The sequence below is a fragment of the Periophthalmus magnuspinnatus genome, chromosome 16 (genome assembly GCF_009829125.3).
Source record: "Periophthalmus magnuspinnatus isolate fPerMag1 chromosome 16, fPerMag1.2.pri, whole genome shotgun sequence".
Lineage (NCBI taxonomy): Eukaryota > Metazoa > Chordata > Actinopteri > Gobiiformes > Gobiidae > Periophthalmus > Periophthalmus magnuspinnatus.
Window position 1 is genome coordinate 2,371,922 of NC_047141.1, and position 11,507 is coordinate 2,383,428.

Here is an 11,507-nt window from a genome sequence, read left to right on the forward strand (position 1 = left end):
GGAGCCAAAACGTTTACTTTTGATGAGAGCAGTGTCAGTGCTGGGGTGGTGGGGTAAAACATCAAGGAGCTGTCTGTGGAATCCTTCAGTCGTCCAGGTCTGTCCTATAGTAAAAGCCAAACTTAAATCTGCCAACTGGACAAAACGTAGTAGGAGTGATGACTAGTGGTCCAGCTACTATCGGTCCAGCAACACTGATGCACCGGCGCATGTGTTGAGCTTAAAGAGCAAAGCCCCGTATCAATGCATGTGTTGCTTTAAGAAAAAGTCATGTGATCGATACTGCAGCTGTTTTGCTTGTCTCTGATGCACCAAACTGTGTTCAAAAGGTACCACATCTGCATCTGTCAATGGGATGAATCACTGTTAAAAGAAGAAAATTACCCTTCCACAGATTTAAAAAATCCATCCCCTTCTACATCAACAAAATGTATCTCGAAAGAAAAAGATAAAATTCTGCTGTGCGGGATCACTTGATTTATCAGAATTAAAAAAATAAATAAATAAAATGCAGGTTAAATGCCACATCTGTTCAATAGAGCTGTCCTAGATCAATAAAAGCACCTCCTCAATGCTGATGTTTTACAGACAAGTACACCCAGAATGAGCACTGGTATACAGACACTGAACAGCTTCCTCATGGTTGCTATATTAATATGTGTTTTATTATTTTAGAACATCAAGCCTCTTTGCAGTTTTTATGTACTCCAGCTTCATCTGTGCCCTGTGAGCGTGTATTTTCAAAAGCTGGGGAAATAGAGTGAAAAAACCCCCGCAATCAACTGACTTTTTTTTTTTTATTAAAAAAAAAAATCTCCCTGAGTCAATGACATTTAAATTGGTAAATTACATTCACATTTTCACTTTAATTTTCACATAAGATATAAAATAATACCACAGGAAATACAATGACTTAAATAATATTCTGTATACAAGTATGACTAGGTCATTGAATCAGTGTGTCTGCGAATCTCAACTAAGTTGCCTGTAATGATGTACACCGTATGATCCAAAAGGTGTCAGTATAGAGCAACACTACACCAGCACAGTATCGATACAGTTTGGGGAATGTGCCAAAACGCTTCACGAGGCCTCATCTATCCGTCACTAGTGAAGACGTTTGGCTGCTCATCCAAGGCACTTCTTCAGTTCTAGTCAGATTGCTGGTGGACACTGCCTTATATCTGAGTGAAGGGAGGAGCCAACGACACTGAAGCCAAAAACACCTATCGTTTATAGTTTCTGTTTGTAGGCTAGGTCTATTGAGCTACACTATGTATGAACTGAGCCTGAGACCTACTTAGCATAACCATTCAGCCTAAATGAGTCTACTGCCTCACGCCATTGTTCTTTTTGTTTCCTTTGTTTGCTTTGGGTCTGAGGATGGAGTTATAAATAGGAGAAAATGTATGTTGTTATGGCATTCTTTATCCTAAAACTTTAGTTTTTTGATGGATTTCTTTGATCTCACCTTTGTGATACTATCTGTTATTACACGGGTGTATCTCTTGTCTGTTGCCTACGAGGTGGTGTCGACCAGACTTGAGCCACTTTGACTAGACCAGGGGTCGGCAACTTTTAACACCCAAAGAGCCCGGTTTCCACGGAAAAAAAACAAAACACTGGGAGCCACAAATATTTTTTGACATCTAAAATGAAGATAACACTGTGTATATTGTTGTTTTACCTTTATGCTTTGTGTAAACAACTAGAGTGTGCTTATGACAGGGGCCCCCAACCTTTTTTGCATCATGGACCGGAATAATGTAGGTTTTATTTCCACAGACCAGCCTTCTACGTGTGGCAGATAAATATGGCAAAAATACGTTAAGTGCATAAAAATACAACTCACTCTACTGCTGAATCAGTGGGACCCTACGCTTATTTCTTTGCGATGAGGTGGTCCCATCGAGGAGTGATAGTAGACAATGACTCCCCCTTTGTGTTTCTTATGTCCAGTCTGCTCCGCAATTTCTTTCCAAAAACTCTAAAGGCTTATCTTTTAATCCAGGGAATTTAGCCTCCATGTGCTGAAGCCGTTTTAAAGGTTTCATTGCCTCATTTGCTTTTCCCGCATATTACACAGAGCGGACTCGGCACGTGAGAGTCCCCTGTAGCAACAAACCCATATTTAAGTAGGACTCCTGGTATTGTCTGTTAAATTTAGTTTTCCTTTTCTTGGAGGTTGTAGGCTCCTCTTCTGGCTCCTTAGTTGACCTTTTCTCCTCTGCAAACAATTTCTCCAAAGACTTTTGTTTTTGGCTCATTTTCACTCGCTCGGCAACGTGTCTGATGTGTTATATGTGATACATCATTGCGGAGACAAGAGCAGATCTAGCACAGATGTAATATACTCACCATTATATTAACTGGATTTCTGTGGTGATTTACTCTCAGGATTTTCATTATATATCTACAGACGGGCTTATTAGTGTCATGAGGGACGGGCAAAGTTACGTCGGAGAAGATCCTCCTGCTCCTGACCCTCTGCACAGGGTCTGAAAATTGGAGCTGTGTCTTTATGCAGGACCGTGAGCTGTGTCTGATCAAGATCAAGATCACAATAATCTTCCAATTTAAACTACAATAGAAAAGAACTAACACAAATAAAGTATATTTAAATTAAATACTTAAAATGTATTTTCCCAAACCACACAGAGCCGCAGTATAAGGATGAAAGAGCCACGGGTTTCCGATCCCTGGACTAGATTTTTGATGGTATAAATACACTGTATGCATGTTCATTTGTCAGCTGAGAGCAAGACGACACTATTAGGGGCAACATCTCTTTGACAATTGTGCACAATTGATTCAATAAATCTGACTTTTTGACTCAAGACATGGTCTCTCTTGATTTTTATATCTTATAAGGTTTTTATTAGAAATTCCACAACAATGTGTGAGGACCCCCATTCCTGATCAAGGAAGGATTCTCTTTCCTAACAACAATTGCTTCTTTAACTTCCCTCTCAAACCATTTCCTTTCTCTGGCTGATATATGTACTGAGGATAGTAAGATACAAATGTTAGCCAGAGAAAAGCTGACTCGCCCTCCTTGTACATTTGTGCTCGGCCCTAATGAAGCAACAGACTCCAACATAGAATTGTAGGCTCTTTTAAACATCTCATGAACAAAACCAATTAGCCTTCAGTCGCTTTCTGTTCTGTGAGTTTTCATGTGTTTCTTCAAATTAGAGCTTTGTGAAAACCCTTTATCACAAATGGAACAACTGTAAGGTTTCTCACCAGTGTGCGTTCTCTCGTGTTTACGTAGATTGGCTCTGTGAGAAAATGTCTTCTCACATGTTGTGCAGCTGAATGGTTTATCTCCTGTGTGTGTTCTCATGTGTGCCTCTAGACTACACTTTATAGTAAATGTTTTCTCACATGTTGAACAGCTAAATGGTCTCTCTCCTGTGTGTACTCTCATATGTGCATCTAGTCGAAATTTTTGGGTAAATGTTTTCTCACATGTTGAACAGCTATAAGGTCGTTCACCAGTGTGTATCTTTACATGTTCGCGTACATGAGCCTTTTGAGAAAATGTCTTCTCACATGTTGAACAGCTGAATGGTCTCTCTCCTGTGTGTATTCTCATATGTGCCTCTAGATTACACTTTATGGTAAATGTCTTCTCACATACTGAACAGCTGAATGGTTTATCCCCTGTATGCGTCTTTTCATGGTAATCTAAACTGTTTCTGTGGGTAAATGTTTTCTCACATGTTGAACAGCTGTAAGGCCGTTCACCAGCATGTGCCTTTACATGTACATCTCGACTGGCCTTTGTAGTAAATGTTTTCTCACAAATTAAACAGCTGAATGGTCTCTCGCCGGTGTGAACTCTAATGTGACTTTGTAATTTCCACACAGTCTTAAACCTCTTCTTACACACAGAGCACTGGTGTTTCTTGTGAGCTGTTTTGACTTTTCTTGACATGCCTCTATACTTCACAGTGGGACTGGTCTTTGGTGCAGACTTGCATTTGGGGGATAGACCTGAGTTTGGTGTAGCGGTGCTTCTGGCTCTGATCTGGACTTGGTTGCAGTGGTCTCCATCAGCCTCTGTCTCCATCTGTGCAGATGAACAGCTGAATGGAGCTCTCCAGTCTTCATCATTGTCAGTGTCAGAGGAGTGCTCCATGTGTCCCTCAGTCTCTGAGTGTAAATGTGGCTCTGTGCTGATGTCCTCTCCCTGTGTTTCCTCTCTGTGCTCAGTTTGTCTATGTTGAAGCATTGAGGACTCTTCTGTCTTCACACAGACAGCACTGGACTCTGGGATGCCCACTGGGAGCTGGGGTGGAGAACAAACACAAAAATATTAATATTCATATTTTAACTTTAACAAAAAAAAAATATATATGTATATTTTATTTATAAGTGCCTTTTAAAACACCCAAGAAGGAGCAGAGAAGAGGAAAGGGAACAGAGACCTGGGGAGAGGAGAAGAGAGGAGGAGCAGAGAAAGGGGCAGAGAAGAGGAGGAGAGAGGAGAGGGATAGAGAGAGCTGGAGAGAGGAGCAGCAGAGAGGAGTGAGAATTTTGAAGCTGATTCTTTGTTTTATGTGAAACCAGTGAAGTTGTTGGAGGAGATTTGGTGAATGGTGGTTTCCCGGTGCTGATCCAAACTGCACAATTTTGAAGGAGCTGCAGTTTCTAGACGGATATGTGAGGGAGACCAAAGAGGAGAGTTACAATAGTCAATCCAGGAGGTGACAAGACTGTAGACAAAAATAGGAGCAGTGTGAGGAGTGAGAGAAGGGTGAAGACGAGAGATAGTTCTAAGATCTAAAGCAGCAGCCTGTGTCCCCACTCTTGTGTCAGTTTGGCTGAAATATATTTCCTCAAAACGTAAAAGCTTGTATATGTAAACATGTGTCCTCTTCTCTCTGCTTCTGACCTCGAGCTGTGTGTTTATTTATTTATTTTATTCATTTATTTAAAAGGGATAATGCACATTAATAAACACCAGTAAAAAATACACGTGTAAATGTTCCGAAGTTAGCTGCACAGTTAATTTTCATTCGCAGTCCCTCAACATCTAAAATGGGACAAGAGACAGGACAACACAAACAACAATCAAACAACTCCACAGATCACAAAAAATTCACACTCCATATGGTCTAAAGTGCCTATTTATAAAGTTCGTATGTGACTGAAGTGCTTCCAGTCATTTTAAAGTGCTGTAGTGTTCTAATAAATAAGTTAATTTAGTTTAGTTTAAAGCCAGTTCAGTCCAGATGTGTCAGTCATCTCCTGCCGCTCAGAAACGACCAAGACACTGGAATTTACAGAGCGCCCTCAGGTCCTAAAACACTCATACATATATACATATTTACATATTAACAGTAAAAAATTGTATAGATTGCCGGGTACATGTATGCGGTGCATGCCTACATGCGTACATGTAGGCATGCACCGCACAACAACAACAGTAAAATATGAGTCAGTTTATTGGAAACAACCATTAAATTGAAATAGGCTGATGTCTCTCCTCTGTGTCTGACCCGAGACTACTCTGTCTTTGCGGCTGAAGTACGAGGCGGAGCCAGGGCTGAGAGTGAGTGCTCTGAGCAACAAAACCTCAAAGGAAAAGAAGCTGAATCTGCATTTTGAGCTTCTAATTATCAGTGACAATGTTTATTATCTGAATTATTGTATGATGTCATAATTCTCATTATCTGCTGATACTTATCGGTGGCCTGGCCAAGCTCAGCCCGAAGAAGTGGCGTGGGGCATCCTCCTGTGGACCCACCACCTGCAGGGCCTCCCTAGGGAGGTGTTCTGGGCATGTCCAACCGGGAGGAGGCCCTGGGGAAGACTCAAGACATGCTGGAGGGACTATGTCTCTGGGCTGGCCTGGGAATGCCTTGGGGTCCCACCAGAGAAGATGGAGAACATGTCTGGGGTGGGGGAAGTCTGAGAGTCCCTGCTTAGACAGCTGCCCCCGCGACCCGACCCCGGATAAGCGAAAGAAATGGATGGACTTATTGGTGGCCGATATTACAATGCATCTCTCACTGTTCCAGTCTGGTGGTACAAGCCTCTGTTTTATGCGCCATCTAATTGTACATGGTCCTAATAAATAAATATATGAAATTAAATATTGAAACAGAAGCTGTGCCCGCCAATCTTAGGAGATCTGTTTCACCTAAGTTCATCCCAGACAATCATGTGGATAAAACTCACCTGTGCTGGGAGCGTGTCTTCCTCCTGTTTGACGCTCTGCTCCTCTGGCTCCTCTGGCTCCTCTGGCTCCTCTTTAATCCGTGGAGTCTGTGGAGTGTCCTGGTTCCTCTGGTTCTCCTCTTTGGAGCGACACAGTTCCTCCTCATACTCTGCTGTCGTTCTTTCAAACAGCGCAAAGATCTCTTCAGCAGCTGCAGTCAGCCGCTCATTCACCAAAGCTCTCAGCGTTTGGCCTTTCTGGACTTGGTTGCAGTGGTCTCCATCAGCCTCTGTCTCCATCTGTGCAGAAGAACAACTGAATAGAGCTCTCCAGTCTTCATCATTGTCAGTGTCAGAGGAGTGCTCCATGTGTCCCTCAGTCTCTGAGTGTAAATGTGGCTCTGTGCTGATGTCCTCTCCCTGTGTTTCCTCTCTGTGCTCAGTTTGTCTATGCTGAAGCAGTGAGGATTCTTCTGTCTTCACACGGACAGCACTGCACTCTGGGACGCCCACTGGGAGCTGGGGTGGGGAACAAACACACAAATATTAATATTCATATTTTGACTGAAAACAACAATCAGAATATGTATTGATTTCAATCAGAAATGTGCTAAATGTTTCTGTCATTTTCTTGGCTGAGGTTTGTTAGAAATATTGTTATACATTCATCAATCTCCAGATGAAGGATCGCCCTGACCAGAGGACATCAAGTCACCAACTGGCCCTTAACACATATTCTGTGTATTAGATAATGCTCTAACAGCTCTATTTGAATATTTTCTGAGCCAAATTGTACAGTGTTTAGTTGTATTGTGCCTGTGGGGGCCCTCATTTATCAACATTGTGGTGAGCATATTTGTTTGTATATTTGTGCATCCAGCACAATCTTAAGGGAAAGACACATAATTGTCACATGTGCACGACTCCCTGGCAAACAGCCTGTCTGTGCGTGTTCAAACTTAAACATGGTTCTGCTTTACTCTCTTTACAGGTGTTAGAGCGAGCAGGTCTGTGAAGAGACTGCAGTGACATTATTAGAGGAAATGAGTCTGTTTAGAGTTAAGGATGTGACAGGCCTTGGGGCCTGTTTGAGCTCTACACTGCTGTGTGCCTCTTTGTGTCATCCCTCTACAATTTAAACATTAGTTTCCATTTTAGTCAAGGCAAGGCAAGTTTATTAGTATAGCACAATTCATACAAAGTAATTCAAAGTGCTTTACAGAATAAGAAAGACATTAAAATCTAATAAATCAAATCAAAACATAAATAATCACAAATAATCATAAAATTAACATTAAAAAAGAAGAGTGCAGAATAAAACCCTTTCAGTCGTATGCACAGCTAAACAGAACAGTTTGGAGCTTGGATTTAAACATTGTCAAAGTAGAGGCCTGTCTCACATCTTCAGGAAGACTGTTCCAGGTTTTAGCTGCATAAAACTGAAACGCCGATTCCCCATGTAGTCCTGACTCTAGGCACCGGTAGAAGGCCGGTCCCTGAAGTCCTCAGAGTCTGAGATGGTTCATATGGCACTAACATTTCAGAGATGTACTTTGGTGCTAGGCCATGGAGAGACTTATACACAAGCAGCGCTGCTTTAAAGTCTATTATTTGAGCTACAAGAAGCCAGTGCAGAGACCTGAGCACAGGACGTACGTCCTCGTACTTCCTGGTTCTGGATGTACTGTTCTGTCTTAAGGCTCATTTGGAGAGGCCAGTGAGCAGGACGTTACAGTAGTTCTAACCTACTGGAGACAAATGCATGGATAAGTCTCTCTAAGTCTGGCTTTGACAGTTTACCTTTTTGCAATGTTTTTTTAGGTGGTAAAAAGCTGCAGATGTTACTGATTTGATGTGGCTGTTAGTTCAGGTGGTGACTGCTGACACTTTCTCTATGGCTCTGTGGGCACAAAGACTATGACTTGAGTCTTGTCTGAGTTTAGCTGGAGAAAGTTGTTTTGCATCCACACACTGATCTGTTGGATGCAGTGGCAGAGAGAATCCACTGGTCCATATTCACCTGCTGCAGTGAGACATAGATCTGAGTGTCATCTGCAGAGTTGTGGTAGGACACATTATTGCTGCGTATTAACTGGCCTAACGGCAGCATGTAGAGATTGAACAACAGGGGTCCCAGGATTGACCCCTGGGGCACCCCACAGGTCAGGGACATTTTATCTGAGACACATTTTCCAATTTCAACAGAGTGCTCCCTGTTTTCTAGATAAGACTTGAACCAGTTTAGTGCCATACCAGAGATGCCCACCCAGTCTCTGTAGGAGGTTCCCATGATCAACAGTGTCAAAAGGCAGAGCTCAGATCTAACAGGATCAAGACTGAGACTTTGCCTGAATCAGTGTTCAAGCGGATGTCATTTGTCACCTTGAGAAGAGCAGTCTCAGTGCTGTGGTGGGATCTAAAACCAGACTGGAAAACATCAAAGAAGTTGTTCATTTGGAGAAAGTTAATAAGCTGTTGGTAAGCAACTTTTTCAAGGACTTTGCCTAGAAACGGCAGATTTGAAATTGGTCGTTAATTGTAATTATGTATGACACAGTGCACAGCAGTGTTGGGAGTAACGGCGTTAAACTATAACAGCGTTACTAACTGCGTTACTTTTTCAGTAACGGAGTAATCTAACTAATTACTTTTCCCAGCGTCGTAATGCCGTTACCGTTACTGACAATAAAATGTGGCGCATTACTTTTAATTGATTTCACTCTGCTCTTCATCAGAGTCTCAGAGATAAAAGGTTTGTTTGAGATGAGGTGGGCGCAGATACGACGCCGTCGATCGGTGCGCGGTGCATGCCAGTTAGTTTTGTGTCCAGGATGCCACCGACTTGCTCTGACGTAACTTGTGCGCTGGTAACGGGAAGTTTTTGAGCGCAGCAGCTCTCCACCGCCTGCGGCCGCCTGCATGGACTACAAACGCGTAATGCATGATGGGAAATGATGTCCTGTCCACACGTGCATTCACAGCGGATTAGGTCCGAGTTGTGTTTTGATCAGAAACGTGACTGTGTTCTCTCCAAAGAGGAACAGGCTCAGATCAGAGGTGATTAATATTTGAATACTGGACAGAGAATCACAGTGCGTGGCCAGAGAAGGTTAAAGGTTTTGTATTATTTTACATGGTTTACATTTGAATGCCTTAGTTTTGCAAAACATGGTAATGAATCTTCAGTATTATACTGAAAGCACTTTATTGTTACTGTTTATTTTAATGAACAAAATACTTGAAGTTGAAATTGTGTGACATGTTGATCTATTTGCACTTCAAATGAAATGTTTTATATATTTTTTAATTTTTGATAAATTCCATAATTTACTTGGAAACAAATGCAAAATAATTGCAATCTGTTAAAGTAAAATCAATGTTAAAGGTTCACATCTGTTGTGTTTTTATTGTTTTAACATAATAAGTAACGTGGAGTAACTCAGTTACTTTTTGGGAGAAGTAACTTGTAACTATAACTAATAACATTTTTGAAGTAAGATGCCCAACACTGGTGCACAGGCAGTGACTAGATCAAATCCAGATGGACAACTTTACTCCCACCAAAAGGTACAAGAGTGTGCAGCCAGAATTTCATATAAAGGAATATAGTGACAAAGAGAGGATCTTTAACTTTCTCAGCCCTGATGTAGTAGTGTGTATGTACATTATATAGATTTTATATTGTATAGATATTAATTACAGGCCAGGTTGCGTCTTTACATCTCATATAGGACACTTTCATGTAGTCTACTTTTCCTCCTCACATAAACAATGATGTGTTTTTGATGTGACCTAAGCCTGACTTGGCTCATTGGTTTAATTCATGTGGTGCCTTCAGGGCCCGTATGGAGAGTGAACAACTTCAATTTCCCTACTGAATGCAAATGTATCTCTTGACACTGGTCACAAGGCATGTATGTGTATGTGATGCATTCTGCCCCACGTTTAAGCACGGAGCACCCGTTCTCAGTGCGCCACCACCTGGTGGGACCCCAAGGCGTTCCCAGGCCAGCCGAGAGACATAGTCCCTCCAGCGTCCTGGTTCTCAGCCTAAATATGTTTGTGATGAGGAAACCACATTATAACATAGATGAGAGAATAGCCTAATACGGGCCCTTTAACTATTCTCCAGAATCACAGTACTCCACCAAACCCTGTGATGGCCCTAAAGCTTTTATATTTTCACTCTTATTAAAGTTTGCTTTGTCCGACACATGTTTTTTTACAATGTCGGAGCCAATTCAACTTTTACAGTGTTACAGACTCTTCGTGCAGAGATCGGCCGTGTTCGGAAACCTGCGGGATGCCTCATAGGTCCTTAGCGCTGGTTTGGGCTCCCAAAGTTCCCATGTTAAAGGAGCTAAGAAAGGAAGCATACAGGCTCCTTTTATAAATGAAATATTGAAACACAAGCTGTGCCTTCCAACCTTATGTGGTCCGCTTCACGCAACTTCATCCTAGACAACACTGTGGATAAAGCTCACCTGTGCTGGGAGCGTGTCTTCCTCCTGTTTGACGCTCTGCTCCTCTGGCTCCTCTTTAATCCGTGGAGTCTGTGGAGTGTCCTGGTTCCTCTGGTTCTCCTCTTTGGAGCGACACAGTTCCTCCTCATACTCCGCTATCGTTCTTTCAAACAGCGTAAAGATCTCTTCAGCAGCCGCAGTCAGCCGCTCATTCACCAAAGCTCTCAGCGTTTGGCCTTTGGACATTTTAACAAAGTGTTTTTAGCTTTAGCTCCGAGCTAACCGCACACGGGGCTCTGTCTGCTTCCTGCTTTTTGTGCAGCAGAGTAGACACGGTTAGTGCACTGCTGCCCCCACTGGTCAGGCTGTTACACTCCTAAAATACTCACTGAGCTCGTGAACACGTGTCTAGGTGTATTCGTTACATACGGCGGCGTAGAACTGTCAAACCTGGACTTAAAAAAAAAAAATCAGTATCTCGTTTTAACATGATTGTACTGTAACACATTTAATGTTCACTCTGAAAATATTTGTGTATGTTAATGTCGATTACTGCCCTCTAGTGGACGCTTTTAGGTTTGTTTTCTGTCACATGTGGTATGTCACATGTAGTATGGTCGGCTCATAGTCACAGAATACACTCCGTTTTCAGCCTTGAAAGTTCAACTTTGCTATATGTTGTAATTTTTTATTTTTATTTTTTTTTTATTATTATTATTTGCATAATACTTGGGGTCAAATTTCAAGAATATTTTGGTACATTTACAACATTATCTACTGCTAGCTCCTGTTATTAACTCCTGTTATATTTTAAGCTAGGTAATGTGTGCAGACTTTTATTTGATGGAACAATATATTTTTTGTTGTAAAACATAT

The 11,507-nt window shown here is 41.9% G+C and overlaps 1 protein-coding gene across 1 annotated transcript; it reads right to left on the reverse strand.

Moving 5' to 3' along the window:
• Positions 1–1,289: 1,289 nt before the first annotated feature.
• LOC129456915 (oocyte zinc finger protein XlCOF22-like) lies at positions 1,290–10,986 on the reverse strand. The gene is made up of 3 exons (XM_055227951.1): positions 10,653–10,986; positions 6,190–6,687; positions 1,290–4,294 (listed from the first exon to the last, which is right to left on the reverse strand). Exons 1-3 carry the CDS (start codon positions 10,875–10,877, stop codon positions 3,149–3,151), a joined length of 1,869 nt encoding a protein of 622 aa, XP_055083926.1. The 5' UTR covers positions 10,878–10,986; the 3' UTR covers positions 1,290–3,148.
• Positions 10,987–11,507: the final 521 nt, after the last annotated feature.